The 26884-nt window shown below is 40.6% G+C and overlaps 2 protein-coding genes across 7 annotated transcripts; both read right to left on the bottom strand.

The window, feature by feature from the left end:
- Nucleotides 1–603: 603 nt before the first annotated feature.
- yrk (Yes-related kinase) lies at nucleotides 604–16780 on the bottom strand. Of its 4 annotated transcripts, none has more exons than XM_026347172.1 (13): nucleotides 16626–16780; nucleotides 11146–11189; nucleotides 10200–10445; nucleotides 9795–9897; nucleotides 9084–9182; nucleotides 8764–8867; nucleotides 8498–8647; nucleotides 7414–7578; nucleotides 5696–5875; nucleotides 4502–4578; nucleotides 4267–4420; nucleotides 3357–3488; nucleotides 604–1497 (listed from the first exon to the last, which is right to left on the bottom strand). In XM_026347172.1, exons 3-13 carry the CDS (start codon nucleotides 10420–10422, stop codon nucleotides 1289–1291), a joined length of 1596 nt encoding a protein of 531 aa, XP_026202957.1. In that variant the 5' UTR covers nucleotides 10423–10445; nucleotides 11146–11189; nucleotides 16626–16780; the 3' UTR covers nucleotides 604–1288. The 4 variants fall into 4 exon arrangements, with proteins under 4 accessions (XP_026202957.1, XP_026202960.1, XP_026202958.1 ...); XM_026347175.1 differs by lacking the exon at nucleotides 7414–7578 and adding an exon at nucleotides 6563–6718; XM_026347173.1 differs by lacking the exon at nucleotides 16626–16780 and adding an exon at nucleotides 16018–16101.
- A 756-nt stretch (nucleotides 16781–17536) lies between these two features.
- On the bottom strand, nucleotides 17537–26197 carry sesn2 (sestrin 2). 3 transcript variants are annotated; one of them, XM_026348686.1, is made up of 12 exons: nucleotides 25284–25358; nucleotides 24832–25034; nucleotides 24290–24355; nucleotides 23246–23434; nucleotides 21872–22054; nucleotides 21343–21570; nucleotides 21019–21157; nucleotides 20801–20916; nucleotides 20582–20665; nucleotides 18651–18757; nucleotides 18426–18570; nucleotides 17537–18195 (listed from the first exon to the last, which is right to left on the bottom strand). In XM_026348686.1, the coding sequence occupies exons 2-12, from the start codon at nucleotides 24838–24840 to the stop codon at nucleotides 18109–18111; spliced, it is 1353 nt and encodes a 450-aa protein (XP_026204471.1). In that variant the 5' UTR covers nucleotides 24841–25034; nucleotides 25284–25358; the 3' UTR covers nucleotides 17537–18108. The 3 variants fall into 3 exon arrangements, with proteins under 3 accessions (XP_026204471.1, XP_026204469.1, XP_026204470.1); XM_026348684.1 differs by lacking the exon at nucleotides 24832–25034 and having other exon boundaries at nucleotides 25284–26197; XM_026348685.1 differs by lacking the exon at nucleotides 25284–25358 and having other exon boundaries at nucleotides 24832–25251.
- Between the last annotated feature and the right edge of the window lie 687 nt (nucleotides 26198–26884).

Genomic DNA, 26884 nt, shown 5'->3' with positions numbered 1-26884 from the left:
TCTGTGCAAATGAAATGTAAAATATGACGTTTTGAAGTACAACAATGCCTCCTTGCATTAGCTTCAAGATGTCAAGTGTTTGCCTCAAGAAAACATTAAAGGAATGCTAAAGAAAATGAACGTGTATCCCTAAATGTGTCCTTGACAGCACTTATAAACACTAAACACAACATCCAAATGCACAGAATATGAGACATGACTTAACTTGGAAAAGATATCTGATCTTTATTAAAATAACATGACAAGGAAATCTCAACATAAAGGTTACATACATACATACATACATACATACGTGTTCCCCTTTATGACTAACATTTCTACCTGCCCTCCCAATGAATGAAAATTGTATACATGTTAACTAGTTATAAAAGTCTTTGTGGTGAACAGATATATTAAATTAAAACAATAAAAGAGACAGTTCATACAAAACTATCATATGAACAATCAGACCAGCAAAGAGCATTCCTTAACATTTCTCATTTGACTTTGCCCCTAACCCTAACAGTATTAAAAGTACATAAAATCAGTCATTAATTAGATTGCTTTAAGGCACGTGTTGGTGGCAGGTTTAATTCCCTGTCAGGAAACATCAGGAAACAGAGATCAGTTCAACAGCCTTTTTATTACAATAATAAGACAAGATTGGAAACATAGCATACATTTTCTTAAAGCCACTACAGGACTGTCCTTGTCTGTACATAATCGACTCAGTTACCACACAGTTCCACATTTTGTGAATGTTTATTACAGTATTGTCTGATAACCTGTTGCACTTGCTGTTATTTCTGTAACAGCGTGTATTTCTGGGAAACAGCTAATCCAGTAAAACACTCTTTTCAGACAGGGAAATTTGAAGACACGAACATATATGGTAGCTGAACACATCATGTACCAACTCGACTCCCCACCACCACCTCAACACAACATCTTCTTTCAGTTCCTTGTTGTCATGGTTACAAAGTAAAGCAACATTACTGCAAGACCTGATCAGCAGAGCTCCGACTCGGCTCCTCAACATGGTTGACTGATCTGTCCTGAATGGGCTGCAGTGAAGAATGACCAGAGGGAGGAAAGGTCTTTAAACAATTAAACAAGGCAATGATATGTATCTTTGTGTATGTGTGTGTGTGTGTGTGTGTGTGTGTGTGTGTGTGTGTGTGTCCATTCAGGGTTTGTGAACAACAAATACAATGACAGCATGTACATCTACTACAAAATGCTTGTCAGTGTATGTGTGTCTACATCCGTCTGTCTCTGTTAATTGCTCCACATCTGTCCGGCGAGTATGTCACAGGTTTTCTCCGGGCTGGTACTGCGGCTCTGTGGAAGTGAAGTAATCCTCCAGGAAAGACTGCAGGTACTCAAAAGTGTGCCTCTCATCAGGCTCCCGCCTCCAGCATTGCAGCATCAGTTCATGGAGCGAGCTGGGGCAGCCTGGGGCACAGGGCATCCGATAGCCCCTCTCTACCTGCTCCAGCACCTCACGGTTGTTCATACCTAAAATTAAAGTAAAGACTTTGACATAAAACCGTGTTGGATATAGGGAAACGTTTAAACAGCCAGACATGCCCAGGAATTACCAACGATTATCAGTGGTAAATAAATCACAATATAAGATTGTGTGAATTATAAATGTTCTTATATTACTGCTTAAAATAACATATATGTCCCAATATGGTGGAACAGGAAAAATGTGTATACAGGACTATACAGTATATTTACTTAGGAAGAAAATATTTAACAAAATGTAGAACTGAGTTCTTTAAAAGACATAGAGCAAATTAAATTTCAAATAAAAAACAGCCACAACCTGACAATCGGTCTGTTCAGTATTATGTGTTTTAGTATTTTACCTATTCACTTTTAAGAACTTTGTACATAGCGATGTTTAATCTACTAAATATTTGTTTTTCTCTTACTCATTGGGGTACATTTCTAACTGCTAGTTGCTCAATGAACGATTTAGCGACATCTAGTGGTGAGATTGCGGAAGGCAATCTTCTGCTGCACCAGTGTCACTAAATTCAAGCAAAACGTGATTCCCTTTTGTGGAGCCAGTGTTTGGTTTGTTTGCCATGTTGGTAACATGGCAGTTAGTAATTTTGGATGAGTACACACTATTGACAACATACACTGTCTATGCAAAAATGAAGTCACCACCTGGATTCGACCAAGCAAATAGGTAAGAGCCTCACATTGAATAATTACTGCATGGTTGATTATGTTTCTGCTGACAACAAGTTATTTAACCCTAACTGATGCAGTGAGTAGCTTCCCATTTCTTAAACAAGCATGTCTGAAGACACATCCTGTGGTCGTAGACAAGATGTTAATCTGTTTCAGTAGAGTCAAATTATTGGCATGAATCAAGAAAAGAGAACACCTAAGGAGATTGATGAAACTACTCAAACTGGATTAAGAACTGTCCAATGGAAGAAGGTCATGTGGTCTGATGAGTCCACATTTACCCTGTTGCAGAGCGATTGCAGAGAGCATCAGGGTAAGAAAAGAGGGGGGTGAAGTGATGCACCCATCATGCCTAGTGTCTACTGTACAAGCCTGCGGGGGCAGGTTGCTGCAGTAGGTTAGGTCTAAGTTCAGCAACAAGCTGACTACCTGAATACACTAAATTAACAGGTTATTCCATCAATTGATTTTTTTCTTCCCTGTTGACACGGGTATGTTCCAAGATGACAATATCAGGATTCATCTGGCTCAAATTGTGAATCGTGAGTGGTTCAGGGAGCATGACACAAGGATTGGTCACCACAGAGTCCAGACTGTAACCCCATTGAGAATCTTTGGGATACGCTGAAGAAGACTTTGCGCAGCAGTCTGACATTCCCATCATCATATACAAGGTTTTGGCAAAAATGAATGCAACTTTGGACAGAAATAAATATTGTGACATTGCAGAAGTTTATCGAAATGTGAATGCATGCTGTATTTAAAGCTAGGCAAGGCGGTCTAATGAAATATTATAGTGTGCTAGTTGTAATCCTAGACTTTTTCCATCATATTTGACCTAAAGCTTTATTCTGGGTCTGTGTGATATGTTAATTTTCAATAATTGCTAATGTATAGGCTATGAAACCCTTTAAAGTCTTAATTTATTTTAAAGGTACTCTATTACATCAGGTAGCTTTTTTTTATTTTCTCAAGAATTAAATATAATCTAAGTTTCACAAAAAATATTATTATTATTTCTCATATATCAATATCTCATATCAATGTTTTTAAATAATCCATCTTGCAAGAGGAAAAAAGGTTGTAATTTATTGCAACACATAGGACATTCAGTAAGACTGTGTGAAAAGAAAAAAACACAGACAGAACAAAAAATAGTCAAACAGTACCTGGGTACGGCACACGTCCTTTAGTGATGAGTTCAGTTAATAGGATGCCGAAGCTCCAGACATCTGACTTGATGGTAAAGCGTCCATAGAGTGCAGCTTCAGGAGCCGTCCACTTGATGGGGAACTTTGCCCCTGAAACCATGGCAACACAGCGAAGATGCATAATCATATAATTAGAACAGGTTATGTATAAAAATATAGGCATGGAGGCAGACACTCTTAATCACTGCCATGTGCCATTGTGTGTCGCAAAGAAGAGAAACATGATGGTCCCAAGTTAACACATCTCAAGAAACTTGTGTTCCAGCATTCACTGCTCTCCTGCTGCAACTCATGAGGACATGCTCTGCTGCAGAGAGTGAGATCAGTTGATTCCAGATGTGTCCATGCATTATAATAATTCAAGGGGTGTAACTGCAAGGAAATTATTTTGCAGCATATATCTATATTGTTATCCTGGAGACAAAATTGACTGTAGTATAGACAGAGGCCAGCTGGATAAATGTTCAGCTCTCCATATGTTAAGAAAAAGTGATTACAACACTAAAAATATAAAATTACAATGATGGCGACGAAAGATTAGACTTGTTTTGAACAAAAAGCAACAAAATATATCTAATTAAGAAGCATAGTATTATGCAGAGTGATTACATGAGTCAGCAAGTTGCCCACCCATGCATTCTTATAAGTTAATATAATGATGATATTCTGTGCTTACGTTTGGTAAGACAAGGAGAGAAATGAAATGATTCACTTTAACATTAAGCTGGTTTCCCCATATATGTACGTTGTTCTCCCAAAGGTGAGCAGCGTAAAGTTAGCACAACCATTCAACCGCAATAGACAAATATGTGGAAAACTACCAGTTGGAAACAAACTGGAATTATCCTTTAATGTTACACGCTGTTACCTTGTCTGGCTGTGTACTCATTGTCCTCAATGAGCCTAGCTAAGCCAAAGTCAGCAATCTTGCACACCAGATTGTCTCCAACAAGGATGTTAGCTGCTCGCAGGTCACGATGGATGTAGTTCATCCTCTCAATGTACGCCATTCCAGCTGCAATCTGTAAAACAAAAAGAGCTTGTATAAGTTCTACTACTGCTCACTAGTCTGTTGTTGATTATCTGATCTGCTTTTAACTCACCTGTGCAGCCATGTCCACCAGCTGAGGCAGCTTTAGGCTCTGGCCCTCTCCATCTTTTAAGAAATCCAACAAACTTCCTGAAAAAATAGAGTGTGACATCATAACCCAGTATATCCACTGTGGCCAACGCTGTATTGCATGGAGTGTATTCATGAATGTTTTTATGAAATTCTTGTTAGATTCCTTCCACAACATACAGTGTATCCAGAAAATCTTCATCGCATTCAACTTTTTCCATATTTTTTAATGTTAGTCTGTTCAGATGTTACTACAACGTATTTGGAGTCAACCTTTGGGGAATTCAGTTGATTGAATATCATGTGTAAAGACATAGACATCTCTATGTAGGGCCCCAAAGTTAACAGTGCACATCAGAGCACAACCAAACCATGAAGTCCAAGGAATTGTCTGTAGACCTCAGAGACAGGATTGTATGGAGGCACAGATGTGGAGAAGGGTACAGAAAAAAAGCACACAGCCAAAATAACAAAGGAGTGGCAACAGGACAACTCTGTAAATGTCCTTGAGTGCTCCAGTCAGAGCCCAGACTTAAACCCGATTGAACATCTCTGAAGAGATCTGAAAATGGCTGTGTACCGACGCTCCCCATCCAGCCTGATGGAGGCTGAGAGGTACTGCAAAGAAGAATGGGAGAAACTGCCCAACAATAGATGTGCCACGCTTGTAGCATTATACTTAAAAAGAGACAGAGACTGTATTATATGTAAAAAAATATAATTTTAAATTATATTATAAAAAAAAAGTTTTTTACTTTGACATTAAGTATTTTTTGTAGAATTTTGACAATGAATTTAATTCCTTTTGGAATAAGTCTGTAACATAACAAACTGGTCTCTGTTTGGTCTTTAAATCAATTAATATGCAGATTTTAAAAAGTTTAAACATTTTATTAAATTTATTCTATTATTATGCATTAATTTATTCCTATTAAATATTTTTATTCTTATTCTGTAAATGTATTATTATAATCAAAACAGAGACTATGCAACCTTGGTGGTTGTACAAACTCTGAATACCAATGTTTTATAAACTATCTGTTTAAAAAAAAAAAAAAAGCATGTCTGACCTCTGAATGTTCAATTTTCAGAGTCAATGAAGTTTCCACCTAACAGCAGTGAGTTCATACTGTATCTACCGGATGTCACAGGCATGGCAATTCACTCAGCCTGATACCTTGGCTCATGAACTCAGTGATAATGTAGATGGGCTCCTCAGACACGACAGCGTAGAGCTGCACCAGCTTGTCATGGCGAAGTCTCTTCATGATCTGAGCTTCCTCCAGGAAGGCCTCAGGGGACATGGTTCCTGGCTTCAGAGTCTTCACTGCTACCTTGGTGGTGCCGTTCCACATGCCTGGCATACAGACAAGGGAATATTAATGCAAAGAACATGTGGATGAAGAGACATACGGGGCACGCTTGCACTCCAATGTTTCAGCCTTCCATATGTGAGTGGAATGACTGTATATACAGTACATGTAGATACTACATACTACATATACAGAGACATAAACATCCACACATACAGCTATAGTATAAACAAAGAAACAACAACACATAACATGCAGGTTGTGACAAACACTTGTGTTCAAACTCCTGATGCATGCAAATGATTGTTAACTTGGAGAGCATGCATGACAAGTGATGGAGTAATGTTGGAAGGGAGGAAAGGAAATGTACTAGTCTTACATTAGCACCAGCAGCACCTGAGTTACATGGACAGGCACAAAACTCAGTTGGCTCCAGGAAACTCTGAACATCTCAGAAACCCAGCACACTAAGCCAGAGTTGGGGAAATTGTACGACAGCTTTGACAAAAAATTGGTTGTAGGTGTAATGGCAAATACATCATACTGGAATACCAGCTAGTATGCAATATATTGGAAGAAATAAACTTTGTTTACATACACTTACAGCAAAGGCTACAGCCAAACATAAAGCATTACCAACAATCTTTGCTACAGGACAGACGCTACAGAGGACAATGCTGGACACACGGTGCTCTATCTAAGCCTGTAAAAGTTGGCGGTGTTGGTCTCACCCATCCACACGTCCCCGAAGCAGCCCTGTCCCAGCTTCCTTTGCAGGGACAACGTTTCCCTGGAAACCTCCCAAGCATCCCGCCCAAGGCCCATGGTGAGGGGTGTGGAGTTGGGACAGGGCTTGGTCAGGTAATAACACAGCCCATCATTAGTGCCTAATAGTGAAGAGGTAGAATCCAAGGAGGGTGGAGATGTAGGAAAAGGAAATGAAACAGTGGGAGGTGGGAGAAAAAGGGTGTAGTATTTGGTGGAAAGAAGGAAGAAAGATGGGTGGGGGGTGACAAAGAGATGAGGTGAGATGATAAAACATGCACATGCATCAACAGGGGAGGAGAGGAACAACTCTGCACATCTGGCTTACAACACAGTCTTTTTTAATAAAGCTGCTGTTTACTGCCAACTGGAGCTGCCTGAAGCTTCACTCATCCTGAAATGTATTGGTCAGTTGACACCAAACAGTGGATAACCATGGTGGATAACTGAGAATCTCCAAGTTTATTTTTATTTATTAACAGCTGCCTATGTACATGGATCTATCAGGAATTTGTTTTCTTGGTACCGTTTTTTGTATAAAAAACTGGCCGACTAGCTCAAACAACTATGTCCTTGGGTCCAATCCACGGGTATATTTGTTCCAGGTAGAACCAGACACTGAACAACACAGACAGACAGATAAACAGGGCTTTGCAGTGTACTTTCACTGGAAATGTTTATGTGTTTGTGTCAACTGAACATAACCAATCCCTAAATGAATTATATGTGTCTGCTCCTGCTTGAGTCATTCTTTTTATCCAGATGTGCTCTCACTGTCGCCTCTCCGTCCCCTGCACCACAGTCCCACCAGTCCTACCCATCCAGACTTCTCCAAACTGGCCGTTGCCCAGTTTCTTAATCAGCTGTAGGGATTCACGGGGAATCTCCCACATATCCTTGGTCTTCACTGATAAGTCTGCCAGCTTAGGCATGCCCCGCTTACAGCTGCCAATCAAACGGCAGCACAGTCCAGCTGCTCTCTCTGAGAGAGCGAGGACAGAGAAAGAGACAGGTGAAGAAAAAAGGAAACGACCAAAACAAAATAGAGCAAATACAAAGATAAAGAAAGAACAAGACAGGTTGGCATAAACAGACATAAACATACATTCTGAGCTGTAGTGGCATATATACAGAAGAAGCCAGTACAGGGACAACTAGAAGGAAAAATAAACACTGGCAAAAGAGTCAAATATACGCAGTGTGTGACCACATTTTTCATTTTTTTTTTGATGATTGTATCGTCATTGTACCATACAGTGCACATACTGCAGAGTGTTTGCTATGTCAACACAAGCCACCAGAGGGCAGATGTAAACTGACAGACAGCAGAGGAAGTGGAGGGTGTGAAACTTCACACAAACCAAATCAGCATTAAAAAGTTGGTGGGAGACCTATCAGAGGTGGGAGATGTATTAAAGTATTTTATTGAAGTAAAAGCAGCTAAACCACAATGTAAAAATACTGCACCAAAAGTGAAAGTTAAATCCTCATTTAAGTACAAACGTATTATCAACACATATCAAGTATCAAATGTAAAAGTCATCAAAACGTTAGAAGATTAATACCGATGTATTAACATGTAAGGAGCATTTTGGTGGTGAAGCTGGTTTAGGTGAAGTCATTTTAATCACTTTACTGTATCTGCAAAGATTTGAATAGTAGCAAAAAATATTGTTAAAAAAAAGTACAAGTGGCAGTAGTACAAAATTGTACTTGAATGTCACAATACTTGAATTAATGTACGCACTAATTATAAATTGGCAGAAACAGAATAAGATGTTTAGTGAATGATTCAAGACAGCAACTCTCAGATTAAATTGAAAGGCCGTAAAGATACTGTGCAGCATAACTTAAACTTCTCTCTAACTAATCAAAGATAAGGTAGAAAAAGAAAGTTTTACCTGTGTAGTGCTCTACCAACTGCGGCACAGTGTCGAACTGTGATCTCGTGGTGATATAGTAGCCACCATTGTCTAGTTTGCGGATCTTATAATGCTTAACGTGCTCTCCTTTATTGTCGTCCCAGTCACGGATAGACAGAGAGTAAGCACCTGTAATGAGATAGGAGAGGAAGGATAAAGAAGCAAAGATGGTGGTAGAAGCTTTAATATATTTAGAGCAGTAAGCCAGTAACAACAGAGTGTGTATTTCTGTGTGGTCTCATTACCTTTGGTAGTCTCGCTCTCTCGTATGAGGAAAGTTCCCCTCTGGTTGCCGTGGCCTAGCAGCTGTCTCTCTGCATCCTTCCTCCCCATCTTCCCAAAATACCATCTGTCACCATGACAACAACCCACGGGTCACCACAGCAACAGCAGAGATCATGCGACCTCTTCCCTCTGACTACATGTCACTCATTGAAAAAATCTCTCAACACTCAACTTAAACTATGTATTAGTAGTATTATTGTGTGTGTGTGTGTGTGTGTGTGTGTGTGTGTGTGTGTGTGTGTGTGTGTGTGTGTGTGTGTGTGTGTGTGTGTGTACTCACTCCTCGGCCTGTATGGAGTCAACAGGAGCTACATAGTTGGAGGGAATGTAACCTGAGTTGCCAGTGTCCAAAGATCTAGCCTCCCACCAGTCGCCCTCTCTGCCAAATAACATTCAAAACATCAATTTGTTTGTAGAGATGCAATGCACAAGTTTATGAGCCACCATTGTTATATACATTATTTTTACAATTTTAAGTTACAAGTGAATTATTATGGAAGTTGTTTAATCCTGTACATTGTGTAAGCACTACTTTTAAACATGATATTACAGGTATGTGTGTGTTAAGATGAAATTATAATCATTTGTTTTTCCTATAAAAGGTGTCTTACACAAAGCAAAGGAACAAAAGGTGTGTAGATGAGAGCAGAAGATAAAGAGCATATGCGTGACAAACCTTCTTGGCCCCAAAGCCAAATTTAAACACTATCATACAAACTTTCAAGAATATAAGCTTGTCAACATAACCAGCTGCGCGACCTTTACTGTGTTTAAGGATGGATGTGGCACGTAATGTACGTAAAGAAAATGTATCATATATATATACAAAAAATTACAACATGTTAATTGACACGATAAACACGCATACAAATACAGCTCCCACTACAAATATAGTGTGCTAGAATAAATCCCACATAAACCCACATAAAGAATGCTTTTCCCGAAAATGCGGCACATCTGTAAAGATACAGCTGTGTCTGTGTGAACTCACGTGTTGTTGATAATTTGGAATTTCTCTCCTTTTTGGAAAGTGAGGTCATCTTCTGTGCGAGCATCATAGTCATAAAGAGCTATAAAGAGAGTGACTCCACCACCTGTACACACACACACACACACACACACAGCAAAACAACAATCATCCAGATGGAGTTCAGTGGTATTCGCTTGTCAGTGGACTAATACAAAGTCATGCTGTGCAGCCAAACATTCCTTAAATGCATTTTAAATTCTGAAGGAGAAAGTTTATGAAGCTTACAAAGATGCCAAACATGTCAGGAAGAATTTTGGAGAAATGATGCGTAGTCCTAGTCCTGGGTTTGAATATTTCTCTCAGTGTGTGTCATACAATGAATTATTAAAAAAAAAAAAAAACAAAAAAAAAAAACAGAAAACATACTTGTTATGCCTCCACCCTGCTGTTGTGTTTTGGTGTTGGGGAACATATTGCTGCATGAGAAGCCCTTGTTGAAGTCTGGGATGGCCTGAGTGGGGTCAGGACAGTAACGGCCCTGAGTCAAGGCCGCGGACAACCCTCCATCTGTGTTGCTAGGAGACAGTTCTGTAACGTGTGCTGTTGCCGCTTTGTCGGACTTTTTCTGCTTGCAACAAGAACACCCCATAATAACCAGCACGGAGACGGCGTCTGTAAAAGGAGAAGTACATTTTTCTTCTCTTTATTTCTGCTTAGCGTTAACAAAGTAATTAAAGCTGTTTACAGTTTTTATATAACATACATATACTGTATGTTCTATATAAAAATATAAAAATAATATAATAATAATCACTGTGTTTGTTTACAGCAGAAAAAACAAAGGTTTATTTAGAATTAAAATAAGAAGGAATATAGTAATCCAAAATTAATTTACTTTTCTTGGATAAAATACATAAATAATAATTTTAGTTTTACTGTCTACCATGAAACTATTTCTAAAAAGAAAGGGTCCTACATCCCCCATTATGAAACAGAACATTTCATACAACCCTCCCAATCTTATAAACAGCTACATTTACAAAGCCCACCCCTCCCATTTTTAACACAAGCCCAAACAAACAAAAATCGGATGGATTATCAGTAGATTCACATAAGAAATTAATCAGATCATTTCCCCCTGATTCCTGTTATGGGTGAAACTAAAATCTTCAAAGACAAGCTGCTAGAAAGTGAAAGTAGCACATATTAACATACACCCCATGGGTCATCTGGGTGAAAAAAGGCTACATAAAGGAGAACTGTAAAGAGAGAAGTAACCAACTTTAAATAGAAAACTAACTTCCTTCAAGAGGGAGGAGGAGAGGGGAAAGGGCTGGAGATAAGTGGTTAAGAGAAGTTCAATTTCTCTCACCTGATGTCTTCCTCTGTCAGATCATCTGTCAATAACCATCGCCACTAGAAAAAAAAAAGGAGAGAGAGAAGTGAGGTGAGTGGCAACGAGTGGAGTGAGAGAAAGTACGGCAAAGAGAGAGGATGAGTGGCAGAGAGCGTGAGCGGGAAAACGTGGTGGAGAATGTGTGAAAAGGGCTCAGGAGCAGTAAAGCATGAAGAAAAAGATGCAATGAAGGACATGTAGATGTAAAGAGACATAGAGGTTACTGTAATTAGAAAATAAAACTAAGAAACAGACAGAACGAGATAAGGCAAGACAGAGAGGTGTGAGGTTAGCCACTTCCCCTTTTGCACTGCAGTTTCATGAGGGGGTACTCACTCATTGTCTCTGGTCAACAGCTGTCTGTATGTGTGAGTCAACACGCATGTGTGTGGGAGTTTAAGTTTGTGGTGAAACAGACCTGTAGTTTTCATCATTAGACTGAGGTAACTGGCACAAAATGACAATGTGAAAAGTGTTTCACAAAGATTATTGTGTCAATGTGCACATGTTCGCAATCCGGACTTCCAGTTTTGAGCGGACCGCATTGTTTCAATAGGCCGTGTGTTGACAAAGCAAAAACTGGTGCCAACATCAAGGGGAAATAACATACGGAGAAGACTGTAAAACACTTTCATTGTGTACAGAGATGGCTGCATACAGTCATCAGCATGAAAGTATGACATTTTTCCAAATATTATTTCTTCAGGACAACCTTGCACTCTTACACTTTCTGCTACGTGCCTTCCTCAAGCAGCAGTTATGCAGCTGCCAGTTTATTTCATGCACATAGCTAAAAATAATACCGTGTTATAAGGAAGCTGTGTTAATAATAAATCCTCCCTTTACAGGGGTTTAAAGCTCCATTTTGTTGAAAACTTTAGAGAGGTGTTAACTTTGTTGTCATTTTGGTAGCTTTAGTGTTATAATGAGGTGTTTCTAAGGATAACCCTTGGATTCAAACTGGGAACCTTTCAAGCTTACTAAACTCCAGGTTTCAGCCTTCACACCAACTGAGGAATGTGAGGGAAGTCACACACGGGAAGAGCAGTACAGGCTATGGCAGCGGGGCACAAAAAACAAAAGTAACTCACTTTAAAAACACCAGTGTGTCCAGTGATCAGTGACAGGTTCGTTCCATCTATGCCGCAAATACCCCGAAAGTCTTTAAAGAAACAAAAGCCATTACAGGCCTTGTTCAACAAACTCTGTTGTCCACTCTGAGTAAAATATGCAAAAATTCGATGTGTACAGAAGCTTGCACGCACACACACACACTTGTACTTTATCAGGTCAACCATCAGGAGAGTTAAAGGAAGTTAGCCCTGTTAGAGTTTCCTGTCCACTCCTCTGATGGCTCCCCCCTTTTCCTGGAAACTGAGGACACAGTCTATCCACACACACACACACACACACACACACACACACACACACACACACACACACACACACACACACACACACACACACACACACACACACACACACCCACGTTCTTCTTTACTCCTGGCCTGCACCTCTCCAACAATAACCTTTCATATTCACTCTATAACAGAAAGGAGAAGTGTCAAAGGCCATGAAGAAGATCTCTTCCCTTTCATCTTTTTCTCGTCACTGCCCTCTAACTTGTCACTTCTTCGTAGCTTTTAGAAGATTGTCAGATGATTACAGACAAGCTCGGCACAGTAACAGGGATATGTATTAACACAATGACTAGGAACTGTTTACAGGGCGGCCATACAGTCATTGTTCTCTGTTGGGTTCCTGTTGACCAAATGTAATTGCTCTCATCTATCTTCCCCTCAGCACACAGACGCTATGATAATTCATAAATAGCACCCAATTATTCAGCTGACTTAAAGTTTTCATACATAAAACAAACCACTATTTATCCTAAACTTTATACAGACATACAACCAAACAAAAAATAAAACACCTACTGGAGAGATACATGAGCAAAGGTCTTTGAGTGTGCGGTGTGTAATGGTGATGATGATGGAAGTGTTCTATCTAGCGATTCTTTTTTAGGTGTGCGTTTGTGTGTGTATATCTGTATTGGTATGTTTAAAAGGTTAACCAGAGCTATTTAAGAGCAGTCATAGATCACCTCTCTGCCTCTTAAAACCAAATAAGACACACAAGATACCTTATGCCAGGCAAATTCGATTTGGAAGAGTTTAGTTGTAAAAGTAATTACTTCCAGTTGGTAACATAATGTAAGTTTAAAATCATTACGAATGTATTTACGATACAGTAGATGGTTGCATTAAGAAGGCAGACATGTTCACCAAAAGCCTTATACCTCTAAACATAAAAACAAAATGTGTTTAGCTTGTTTTGTCAGACAAAATGACATCGTCATTAATTAAATTATCAAAACATTATTAAACACAATGCAACTGTCATGAAAGCATACCTCGGTTTCAACTTGTCCACATTATACAGCTCAAACCAATCCTTTTTAATGTCCACAGATATAATAGTATTTTATCTGTTTGGTAGTTTCAACACTGAACTTCACTTTGCTGACTGGCTGTCAGTTGATTTTTTTATAGTAGCTGGCAACTATTTAGAAGAAATAATTATAATACTGTGTGAAAGAGAAGCTGCTTCCTCTAGTGGGGAGAAGTGTGGTAGTGGTCTTTTTATATCTTTAATACGCCTGTGGTGAACATACCTTTTGACATGTAGATATCAGCATTCGTGCTCTTGACATTTCTTAAGGATTGTTTCACCCAACATTTCATAAAATAAGATTTTCTTACCAACTCTAATGATACAATGACAGCAATACAATTTTCCCCCACCAGGTTTGGAAATATCGCCTATGGTCCAGGACAATAGAGACTGATTAAAGTTCATAATTTACATTGTTGACTGTCAACTGTTTTCACTGAAAATACTGTAACAGAGAAATTGTCCCTATGAAAACTTTATAGTTGAACAAATCTTAGGTGCAATAATGTGTCTCAAAACCTGAGCAGACAAAATAAGCATCTGCACGGCTCCATGTTTTAGTTTGTTTTTTTTGTAATTTAGTGATCCGATCCCTTAAGACACAGCAGTGAAAGAAAATATATTTTGATCAATTATTTTAGTAAAAAAAAAAAAAAAGCAACAGTACACTGGAGCACCCTGGTAGCTGAATGGTTACAACGTAGGCCACGTAAGCACAGCGTCCTGGGTTTGAGTTCACTAGAGTCGTTCCAATAAGGGCAAAAAAATGCCCAAAAACTAAATTAAATTAAAAAAACCTCAACTACAAGTAAAGAAGTATTAAAAACAACAAATTGTACCTGAAGCACTCAATTAGCACAATAGAAGCTTTCAGTGTCATTTTAATATGGCATCATTATAATTAACGCATTAGCATGTAACAGGTGGTAAGGACGGCACTAGTTTTAACTAATTCAAGGACTGTTCAATCAATAGCAGTGCATCATCATAAAGTCATTGAATGTTTTGCATGTCAACCTGAAAATCAACTCATGAACATAAACTACAGGGTATAAGTACAATCTATGAGTATATAGACGTACTCACTTACAGAACTGTATAACAGTAAATTGCAAACTACGTACGCTCTGAACAATATAAGGAAGCAAATAAATTCTGACCTACAAAGCAATAGCATACATTCTGTACACTTTTATAAAATCACAATGACCACCGTCACACTCGCAAACATCAAAATCCAAAGGACACACCCTTTCCTGCACAGTGGACTGCAGATAAGCTGGTCCCTGCAGGGAATTCACCATGGGAACATGGGGCAGCGCACATGATTGTTGAGATTGTAGAGTTTTAGTACTTTTAGCCACTTTTGCTCTCAGACTTTCTCCAAACCCCCTACATCATTTCTTCTCTTTTCCAGCTCTACTCTTACCTCTGTTTCTCTCTGGCTCTCTGCCTCATAGCAGGAAGCACCACAGGATGCAGAGTGTGAGTGGGGCAGGAATGATAGGACAATGGGAAGCAGGCTGTCACCGAACCCTCACACGGATAACACATACTCATAGAGGACATTCACAGACCAACAGAAAGACGAGAGAGACAGAGCTGGTGGGGGCTGAGGAGGAGCAATGGAAAAGTAAGGTGTCTCAGTCATCGGGATGTCCTGTTTCCAAATGAGGTCATCATCGCCTCTGGACACAGAGGACCAAGAGGGCTTGTAGGAAAGCACACATGAACTCTTACATGAAGTACATTTCTGAGGTTAAACACTACCATCTTGCTTCTTAACTATCAAGGGCTCAGGGCTGATAGCATCTTCACCACCTCATGACGTTCAGATGACACCCTCCACTCCAAGGTGTATATGGGTTGAGGTGGTAGTGTCCACTTCTAACCACTACCACCACCACCACCACTAAAAAACACATGCACGCCCCCTTCCTTCCTGCCTAATCCTCGGCTAAAGACAGGAAATGACCTTGTAAAGAAACAGGACGTGATGAAGTCCGGCCTTGAACAACCTAATTGCAGTTAAACCTCCTCCAACCCTCGAAATTCCACAAATTTTTTTTTTGCGTTTTTTGAGTATTCGTGTCGATTAAAGAAGATGGAGGTGTGTTTAAGTAGCCTGTCATTAGGAAAGAATAAACACCTGCGCCAATCACAAAGTGCTCAGGGCGCAAGCACCAACTGGACAGATGGACGAGCCAGGGAAACATGCAGCCCTCCCTTTTCCTCGAGATGGTTTCCTGTAGGTATGTGGCCACATAAATCATTGTCATTTAAAAAACAAATAAGTTGCTTTTAAAGAAAAATGTATGACAGAAATAAGGGATTTAACCCATACAAAGATTTAGATAATATATCTAACAAAACCTTGACAGATCTGCAACCCACCTACAGAGATGCCCAGATGATCCAACTTGACATCCCAATTTCTTTTTGCTCCTCTACCACTCTGGATTGAACAATAAATGTTGCACTACTTAAACATTACGACTCTGCAAAAAATTCCGCTCTTTCAATACTGCAACATTGACAGTTTGATTTCTAAACATCATCGTTTGTGGTGTCTGTGCAGTACAAGAGTGGAAGTGCTGGTAGCCGCATTTGATTAACTTCTCACAAGCAACTAACGCTAAACTTCCTTTTATCTCACAACGAGCTCTCCAAAGTTACCCAATTTTCACAGAAACTGAAAAAGCAGACTTTTAAAAAGATGTAGAGGCGGCGGGGGTGGTGGTGGTTGTAGCCTGCTGAAAATCCTTTTCTACCAAGCCGGTGCTTCTCCAGTCGTTTTGTTTCTCAGCTGTGTGAACATGAGTGAACTTCCTCAGCTGAACTGAACAAACACTCAACACGAGCGTGTCACCATAAGTTCTGAACGAAACTGCCTCGACAATGTTTCACCTCTTCATGTTTCTACGCTGTGTTCTGGTTCACCGAGCACCGCACAGAGTCAAACAGCAACATTTATCAGCCTCTACAGACAAACAGACACGTACCGGACACCAGCGTCGTCGTCGTTATCCCGGGGAATGGAGCCAGGCGCGCGGAGACTGAGGCGAGAGTCCGGTGGCTCGCGGGAAGCACGGAGGAAGGTCGCGCGCGCTTCTGCTTCGCTGCGCAACTGAGAGGTGAGCGCGCGCCCGGAAGGCACTGGGAACGGACTTCACGTGCGCAAAGAGGTCCACCCCGGAGACACGCGCACCGGCAGTGCACAGAAACGGGAACTATTGTTGTTATTATTAATTATTATTATTATTATTATTCAAAAATAACATATTTCTGTTTTCATAAATGGAGGTAACCGCGTTTTCCCGCGTGCGCTTTCTCCATGCATGTTACCGGCTACAGTGTGTCTGAGCCGAGCTGCACGGATGGAGTACTAGCAGTAAAGTTGAAGCTCTTACTGTAAACTAACAACAACAAAAAAAAAACAAAAAAAATACACGCAGTAGTTTACGTGCAGCTGTTAAAAGCCGCTGAAACCCTGAAGCCCTGCGGTGAACTGGTGGAGGCGCACACGACGAGACTCGGTGCCCGAGCTAGAAGCGCGTGGTGGTGTGAGCTACAGGAAGACTCAGTGAAGATGTGTGACATCCGCGTGTAAGGATGAAACTGTTGATTGTGTGTAGTTTACCGGCTTCTCCCTCCTTACTCTTAACCTATATGTTACTTTGAAAAACGGATCATCTCGTGGGCGTCTACTAATGTCTCACCAGCAGATCCTTTACTGTGAGCTGTCAGTAAGAACACAGCACTGATCGACTCACTCTGAATGATGAGCCACAGTTACGGTAGGTTACATATCACCAGTCTTTGTCTCCATCTTGTGGTGAGTCATCGCAACATATTATTTTATACAACATGAATGTCTTAAAACAAAGTGTAGAAATTATTTTGATGGACACAATTTATATAACAAAGCAACTTTTTATTGTATATAAAAATACAAGTTATTTTGTCTTGGTTTACCTCAGTCTCTGACTTTGTACTGCAGACAGAGAGAGGACTGAGGCATGAGTAGTGCTGAATTATTGTTAATGCACATCAGCCCAAAACAGGCAAAACAAAAAAAGAAAACAGAAAGTCTAAAAAGGAAACACTTGAATCATGATGATGATGATGATTTAGTTATACCACACCTAAATTCCACTTGGCATGTAGATAGGTTTGAGTGCGACAGAAACGTGTGCAAGATACTCAGATCAACACTTGAATCTCAACTGTTGCTCTGGGAAAAAAGAAAAAACCTGATGCATTTCAGTGCAAATTAAATAACACATCTTAAATATCACATATCCAAGTCGCAAAGCAGCATCAAAACATTAACACTGAGACATAACAAATTCAAATACAAACATTTACGGTAGTGATTGTTTATGTGTGTGTGTGTGTGTGTGTGTGTGTGTGTGTGGTGTGTGTAACGCTCTGGGCTGTGGTATATCACAGCTGGCTCAGCATCTGCAAAAACGTGTGACTATGTCATCTCATGTAATGTGTGATAGCTCGTAAGGTGTAAAGAAGGGCCGCCTGTAGCCGGGCTTCCATCACTATCAGGTTTGCATGAACCTGCAAAAAAGGGAATAAAAGGTTACTACATGACACACTTTGAAGTGTGTAACACTTCCTTATCTGATGACATTTAAAATTGAGGTAAAAAACGAGGACACACTGAAATGTCAAATGATTAATTCTTTGTTGAGAAGGTACCAAAGGAAGACAAGATGTTAAAATGTCAAATTATTAATTCACTCTGACTGAAGAGTCTGTGTCAGGTGTGTTTTTGAACTGGCCTGTACCTTTTCAGAGTGTCTGAAGTGCCTCCAGAAGGCGTTGTAAATGCGTGCCGTGGTCTGCTCTGGGTGACAGGCCATGGTCTTGACAAACACCTTCAAAGAGCGCTCCAGTAACACGTTCACACTGGCGTAGTCATAATCATCATATCTGTAGGTGTGAAGTGACATTAGTGACACAGCAGAAACAAAAACCCATTAAAACACTGGTGATTTACAAGTGACACTGACCGTATCCCGTAGAGGCAGTGGATGTAGTTCCACAGGGCTTTTCTCAGAGTGTGAGTATCCACGCCTTCGTGCATGGCAATCCTGTGGTACGTCAAGTCACTCACAACCTGCAAAATAACATAGGAATTTAATGTTAATGTGTCAATCTGCCTGATTTTTTTTTTCTTTGGGCTGACCTATTCTCAAATTCTACTTTATTTTGCCCTTTCTTTTCATCAGATTGTTGAATTGATCCAATTATTAATTTGTAAAGGGTGTAGACAATTATCTTCACGTCTGTTTTTTGCTCATGATGCCCTCATTCGCATACCTGTCACAAGAATAAAAATGAATGTCATCAACACCGCGGCCAGTCCCGCTGCCCTGCCCTGTCTCGTTTGTATGTGTGAATGTGACGAGATGCACAAAACAAGACTGCCGACATTTTCGATGTGCGTCTGTAGAGCGGGTGGTGGCTACCCGTCAGCTGGACCACTATGTCTGGACACAACAGGCAAACAATGACACAATCCAGCAGGTGGAGAAGTTATGGTGCGTCAAACACATGGATACAAAGTAGTTGGCAGTAGCTGAGCACTACAAGAGAAAGGTCGCTCTCAAGAAGATAAGAGGAGACACTGGCTCAAAACACAAATGTTTCAATGACAGGAGTAAGTTTGATATGAGTTAAATGACCACAAATAATAAGGCTATAGCACGGAGGCATTCGAGGACGGTGCAGAGCGTAGCTCATTCGTGTTTTAGAAGCTCCTCATCACTGACATCCATCCATCCATCCATACATCCATCCATCCATCCATCCATCTTCCTAATCCTAAACACTTCCTCTCAGGGGTGCAGCCTATCCCAGCTGTCATTGGGCGAGAGGAGGGGTACGGCCTGGACAGGTCACCAGTCCATTACAGTGACGACATATAGAGACAGAACCAATCACACTCACATTCACACCTATGGGCAATTTAGAGTCACCAATTAACCCCAACATGCATGTCTTTGGACAGTGGGAGGAAGCCGGAGTACTCAGAAAACCCACGCAGACATGGGGAGAACATGCAAACTCCACACAAGAAGTCACACGGCTGACCTGTGGAGGTCAGGTCTGTCTTTCTGTGAGACGACAATGCTAACTACTACACCACCCGTCATAAAATATAAATATCATCTACTGCAGTTATTCCAGAGACAATATATTGTCCAACAAATGTTGATATTGTGAACGGCCTACATACAAAGCAACCATTCATTACAGGTGAATGTCTTTGAGGTGTAATCAGTTCAGCTCGGTTCAAAATTGAATTTCACTCAAAAAAGCACGAGAGTACATCTGCAAAATTTCTGTAAATATCTTTATCTACGCAGTCTACCCAGAGTTCAGAATTTAAGGTCAAGTTTATTATTAAATACTTTAAAAGTTTGCATGTCATATAATCTGGCTGACACACCAGACTCAGTGAGAGCATTTTACTACTTTCTGTGTTGATGTGTTGTTAGTAATCCTACTCTGATGTTTGTATTGTTGTAGAGTCTGCTGCTGGATGCTGACTCAGTGCTCTGTCTCTCTGTTCCCTTCAATGGTTACTTTAAAAATGAACTTATTTGTTGGATTTTCCTTTTATTTATATCACAGACACAGTTACCTGAAACAGCTATAGGTAGAAACAGACAGACTACGCTGTCTGTGCATTTTCTTGTAGCTCGTCTGTTTCACAGTTCATTTGAAATAGTGTTTTCTCCTCAACATCCTGACCTCACTTCTCCAGTAGATAAAGCCTATGCTGGTTTTTATTTTAACCCTGGTGCCTAACCTTTTAGATTAATGTTACGAATTCCGACCAAGTGGGCGCTGACAAGTTCAGATGCCGTAAGATTAATGGAAAGCAGTGCATGTCAAGGGCTTTGGTGAACTTCTATTAGGTTAAAGGTGATGATACCTGAAATTTCTCATCTAGGAGCTGGCCCATGTCTGGCAGCAGTCTGTTGACTAGAGAGAAGCCATGATCTTCCCATGAATAGTCCTGCACACATCAGACACCAACATCAACAAATGCAGACTATTTTTATTATAACTTGTGTTTACTTTTACAATAAATTGATTGTTTTTCTGTTATGTGTGTAACAGTGAACTTGAAGACATAACTACTCCACATTACCTGTGCCCTCATGGTGGGAGGTGACTGCTCTCCTCTCGGTGCAAAGTCCTCGTATCTGAACTCTGGGTCTTCCACCAGGTGTAGCAGTAGGTCAGGCGGAGTTCCCCGCACCAGGGCTTGACAAACAAAGCAAACGAAAGTGAGTGAAGAAATGTCAACAATTTGAATTTAGTAAGACATGACGAATAAACAACCACGTAGAGTTTTCATATTTAAACCTGTTGGTATGCTCTCGCTCCTCTCACGCTCAAAGCGAGTAACCATCTCCTCCTGGGTGCATTCCTCTTCCTCCTGCTGCTGCTGCAGCTCCACCATCCTCTTCATCAACACTTCCACCTCCATTGCTCCGTCACCCAGCTGAAAAAGATCTAAGAGGAAAAATGGCTTTTCTAAAAGCAGTAAATGAGCAACGTGAAATAATTTATGTCCTATATTGTTATTAAAACTAGTGTGACTGATGAAACAACACCAGAATAAACCAAAGACCTCTTAGTCACTGTATATGATAAAAGATATTTTAAGAAAATAACGGTTTGACTCACCTCTTGTCTGCCATCCTCATGAGCAGGGCTGTGGGGACTATGGGGGCTATGGGGAAGGTGTGTTGGTGAAGGAGGCCGGAAGGTGTAACCTCCAGTGTGGTCGGGCTCGGGATTAATGCCACAGCCCCACACAAAAGAGCAGAGTGAATGAGCATGCGCCATCAGGATCACGGCATGTATGAGTTCAGCCAATGACCAGCGAGGATCTGCCCCAGGAAACACCAGCTCCTGGGGAACGTAAGAGAATAATAAAACACTGTCACATACACCTTTTGCTAGCAATTGCACAATGCATGCTTCACATTTTACAGATGCAAGCACAGATAAATATAGAGCAAACCTCTGAGCATCATTATAAAGGGAGCAGTGGATGAGTCAATGAGGGAGTAATTTCAGAATCAGCCAGTCAAGTCAGAACTTGAATGTATTAAACAGTATTAATATTATAGGATGACAGCAGTATGAGCAAATGAGAGAGCAGACGAGTTAGATACAGGGATACAGAGAGTAAGTGGGTGTTGTGGCTGACCTGGATGTGCTGCTGCGTAATGAGCCACGGTCTGTGTGCGAGCAGTTTGTTGAGTGTTTGCAGGCTGCGGAGTTTGGTGGGAGCGTGCTCCAGGCTGTTCAGCCAGCTCTCCTCTCCTCCAGCATCCAGAAACCCGGCACTGTGCTGCTGCACCAGGTACGAGCAGTGGTGTCGAGCTGCAGCCTGTGCAGAAAACTACTTTTACATACTTTGATATATAGAAATTTGTCAGGCAATCGGTCCAATATACAAAAAACTGGGACAATGAAACCCCGTAAAGTCAAGGTTTTTGTTTTGCACAAATGACAGGCACCATAACTGACTACAAAGACAATGAAAACCCTTCTAGTTCTTCCTGTTCCTTGTCACTTACTATTAGTGCTGAGATTTGTGTTTGTGGTTCAGTTTAGTTTAGTCTGCAGAGAATGCAGCTCTAATGACTATCCCTATTTGAAAAAATTAGGCAGCCATTTCAGTTCTTTTCTCATCCTCAGTTTACAGTGAAATAGACTCTGTTCACCTTTTCAGGAATTATGGTTTCCTCACTGTAAGATATCTGTAAGATGACCACATCTGTTAGCTCAGCAATGTCCCTGGACGAGTCAACAGATGCACAAATTGCACAATCACAAGGAAAAGTGTGATAATGATATCACATTAAAAACATCTAGCCGCCATGTAAGCTGGAGTACTGTATAAAGCAACCTGTCCAAACAGCTTTAACACTTCTTGCATTTGATTGTCTCAGGACCTTTTCAGAGCAGCAGAAAACTGAATTTCACTGAAACTATTTATTGTATGAGCTGTAGGTCTGTCCAGTAAAAGGTTCAGTTGGAAATGTAGAAGTATAGTGATACCACTTCACTTGGAGAGCCACTTGAGCTCTCACTGTGTTTATACTGTGTCTATCACTACAGATGAACTGACAGGAACTGCAAAAGCAGTAGGATCAGCATTACAGCAATATTTACATAACTGTAACCGCAACACAAAACAATAAATAAATAAAATCACTGGCCAACTAATAGCAAAAGCCTGAACTGCACTGAATGGCACCAGGTCTGTCATTTAAAGTACTTTAAGATAAAGCTGATGTAATAAGTTAATTCATAACTTGATTTAAAATGTATCATATTAAGCTCAATAAAGCAAATTTGCCTCAAATGGTTTTAAAATCTGTAGAGAAACAATTTTGGGGGATGGAAAGCAAAAATGGGAGGAACCTTGGGACGAGCAGCTGAGAAAGGATCTCTCTATCAGAGCAGACAGACATACAGTACATGTAACTGCAGACTTTGCATCAGGTTCTAGAGCTAGATCTGAAAATGCAGAAAGGTGTAACAATCATACAATCATATATTGTGGTTTTGTTACCATGATGGCGATGTAGTGTCTCCAATGACGGGGCAAGGGGCCATCCAGTTCAAAAAGAGCATGCTGGGTCTTCAAGAGGCAGCTGAGGTAGTCGCTGTGCAGCGCCATCACCATGGTGATGTGGTCCACACGGCCCAGTGAAAGAAAAGATTCGATCAGGATGTCCTGGTGTGACACTTCTTTCAAAATCTAAGAAAAAAACAATGCATTTTAAAAATTGGCCACTGATTCCTTGCTAAATAATCTTACATTACTATGATAAGGATCCACTTGAAATGTTTCACTTATCGCCTTAAACAAGTTTCCTTATGAGGCAGAAAATGTTCTTATCTGGTAAATCACTCCCACTTTCTTCTGTTGAAAGAAATTGGGAGGGATTGGCGTGAGTCACATGCAAAATCAGCATTTTCAGTCATCAGCTTTGGCAACACATCTGTGGTGTTGCATCTCTTGATGACAAGAAGCAACAGGCACTGTAGTGTTGCAGCAGAATACTGTAGTTATCTGCACTGCTAATAATATAGAAGTAAGCATACTATAGGGGAAATGTTAGGAGCCTTCAAAAGTATATTATGTTTATATATTTTTTTTTTCTTTTCTTTTAAGTATTAAATTTTAATATTTTAAATTTAATTACTAGTGTTGGAGAGCCGTTTATGGGCTCATATAATCTCAATCACAGTCAAAGTTGAGAAAAGAAAATAAACACTACACCCACATATCCTCCAATAAATACAGAAAAGATATATACACACACACACACGAAAAGTGCAACGTTTTACATCCGTCATGAATATATTCAAACACTTCAAGTAGAGATAGGACATATTATGCCGTTCACAGCATGTCCACCGAAATACATCAAATCAACCGTTCAGAAAGAACAGCCCATTACGTCACCACAGCAACAGAAAAAATGTTTACTCTGCAGCACTCGGTGTGAACATTTTCTCCTTTACACTGCATGAATGTAATGCTTCTGCTCAACATTTGCTTTCAGTACATGTGTTTCAACAATTATCTATAAATAGATTTCGTACACACCAGTTTTGCAGGAATAAAGGTGCTTGGACCTGAGGACAGAGCCCGAGGTACTTCAACTCCTTGTTCCTAGTGGTATAAAAGGAAGACATATAGTTAATAATATAGTTGAACTATTTATTTTTTAATTAAACAACCCATTATATTATTAATGAAACAACTGCTTATTCCGAATAAAAACTGTGAAAATGCATCATAATCACAGTTTCCCAAAGCCCAGGAAAGTGTCTTCATATTGTTTATCTGATCACACAACATAAATAAAGGACGCATTTATCTTGAAATGACAAAACAGTTACTGAAACTTATCCATAATACTCCACATGAAAATCAACTAAAAACCCCAAAGCTTTATAAATCAACAGCATTTAATTTAATGCAATATTTTAGGATTAACAGAAAAAAAAAATAGACAGTGTCAATCTCCTTGGTCTTGACTAGCCCTCCTTAGACTGAAGCAGATTTAGTAGTAACTGTAGATAACCTGTAACCTGTAAGCCAAACAAATTACATACAGTTAGTCCCAAAGCATGCATTAAACTCACCGACGTCATCGGAAAACAAGCAGATTAACACACACACACACACACACAAGCAAATAAACAGACTATGCATCAAGCGCTGTGCTATCAGAGAAGTGAGGAGCTGGGGGTGTGTCCGCTGTGTTTAAGTGCACCGGGAGGGGGCGTGTCCGGCCGCTTGTTTGTGCACACAGCCGCAGAGTCTTGCATCACCTCCCGTTAAACGTCTGATGAAATAACCAGCAATCACAAAAAATAGACAACAAGCAAACGCTAATAATAGGCTGATAACGGCGGCTGATTAAATCCAAGGCCGCCGCAGCTATTAAGCTATCGCTCTTAGTTTTACTAATTATTAACACGATCCTTGTTGGAAAATAGGCCCCCTGTTGAATTAGTGTTTTCCACCTCCACCTGTCCCCCACCTGTCCCCCACCTGTCCCCCACGGTGAAGGACAGCGGACTGTCAACATCACCTGTGCGGTTCGGAGCAGCTCGGTTGCTCTCCCCCGGACCTCCTGCAGCGGACACGACCTGGACAGCCGCAGCAGATGGAGGAGGGTTTGTTTACTGAGCCGTGCCGAGCGGGTTCGTCCCGGTCCCAAACCCGTCAGAACCTCCTGGCTCAGCTCCTCCAAAGCAGCTGCCCTCTCCTGCTCGTCCCTGCTGCACAGCCGCGCGAAGCTTTTCAAAGTCGAGCCGGTATCGGTCTCTGACTCGGATCGATGGCGGCCAGAACCGGACAGTGGTCCCGGTGTGTTTTCTCCATTCGCCTGACAGGTAAACCCTGCCACGGGGTTGGTGGCCATCTCTGGACTTGGTCCCCAAACCACCTCGGAGTGACTGTTAAAGCACCTGAGCTGCGTTACGTAACGTAACGTAACTGCTAACTACTGTTAGCTAGCTAAAGTATTAACCTCACTGTTACGGTGCGTTGGGCGCAAGCGTTTCTTGGTTTTCTTGCCTCTCACACACTGGAGCTTCAAGATGTCTGTTGCCTGCTTTAGTTTACTGCGCAATCACCTGTTCTACAAATGATTAGCTAACGACGACGCAGCACCTTCCCTGCGAGCAGGTACTCCCCTCTCTCCCACACCTCAACCTGACTGCGGGCAGCCGCCTAGCTCGCTAAGCTAGCCTAGCAGCATTTAGCAGACAGCGCAAACAGCGCACATTTGACGGCGCCCCGATCATTAAAACACGCAGCGAGTCGCTGGGTTGTATTTGTGCTGACTCCCTGATCGTGGCACAGTCTCATTTAAGTTTAAAGGCAGTTTAGCAGGAGCAGCAATAATAATTATGAGATGTCACAGTGGTTTGTTTCAGCTGGTCACTTTTGTTTCCGGTTACGTCACGTCATCGTGACGTTTCACAAACCTTCCACTAATGAGGAGCGGCGCAGGTGAAACTGTGACACCTGAGTTTTTATTCCAGCGTGTTTCATGTTTAAAATAACTTAAGGCTATTTCACATTTGCTTGGGCATGTAGAAAAAATGGCTTCATTTATATAGGACAGCAATTAAAATGCTGTAAACTGATATTTTTACTGTATAAAATACTTACAGACTTACCTCATTAAGTTATATTTTAGTCAGTCAAATAAAAGTTTCCAGTTTATTTTGGCACCAGCAATATCAGGTGTTTCTATCCTGTCAGCAAACCTGGTTTTCTTTTCCCTCTTTGGGTACAGCAATAATGTATTGATTGATTGAATATTTGCACGACTCATTTCTAATGAAGGTGTAAACCTTTTATTTAGGCTAGAACTGCCAATATTTGTGAATTTGTGATCATTGCCATTGGAGAAAAATTTGACTACTTAAAATACTTTTTAAAACTAGCAAAACTGTGATAAAGTTGTGAGCTCAAATGAGCACCATGTTGGAAATCTTTGGTATAAAACTACATCTCAACACAATTTGTCTGGGGACATCCATCGCACCCTTCTGGTCCTTGGGGCTCACCTTTTGGAGCCATTGACCATAGAAATCCTCTTTATCTGTGTATAATTCTTTGTGTCTGCACGTGAGTCTGTAATGTTGATTTGACATACAATAGTTTCACATTTGTTTAATA

The sequence above is a fragment of the Anabas testudineus genome, chromosome 11 (genome assembly GCF_900324465.2).
Source record: "Anabas testudineus chromosome 11, fAnaTes1.2, whole genome shotgun sequence".
Classification (NCBI taxonomy): Eukaryota; Metazoa; Chordata; class Actinopteri; order Anabantiformes; family Anabantidae; genus Anabas; species Anabas testudineus.
Note: the sequence above shows the minus strand (reverse complement) of the source record. Positions and strands in the feature narration are given on the sequence as shown.

Coding starts and splice junctions, on each gene's coding strand:
- sesn2 (XM_026348684.1), bottom strand. CDS start 25,616: ATGGCCACCAACCCCGTGGCAGGGTTTACCTGTCAGGCGAATGGAGAA. Junction 20,917..21,018: donor GAGCGAGAGCATACCAACAG/GTTTAAATATGA, acceptor TTGTTTGTCAAG/CCCTGGTGCGGGGAACTCCG. Junction 18,758..20,581: donor TCCTAGATGAGAAATTTCAG/GTATCATCACCT, acceptor GTTATTTTGCAG/GTTGTGAGTGACTTGACGTA.
- yrk (XM_026347172.1), bottom strand. CDS start 10,422: ATGGGGTGTTCTTGTTGCAAGCAGAAAAAGTCCGACAAAGCGGCAACA. Junction 5,876..7,413: donor GTTTGGAGAAGTCTGGATGG/GTAGGACTGGTG, acceptor TCTGTATGCCAG/GCATGTGGAACGGCACCACC. Junction 1,498..3,356: donor AGGACGTGTGCCGTACCCAG/GTACTGTTTGAC, acceptor CTTTAATTTTAG/GTATGAACAACCGTGAGGTG.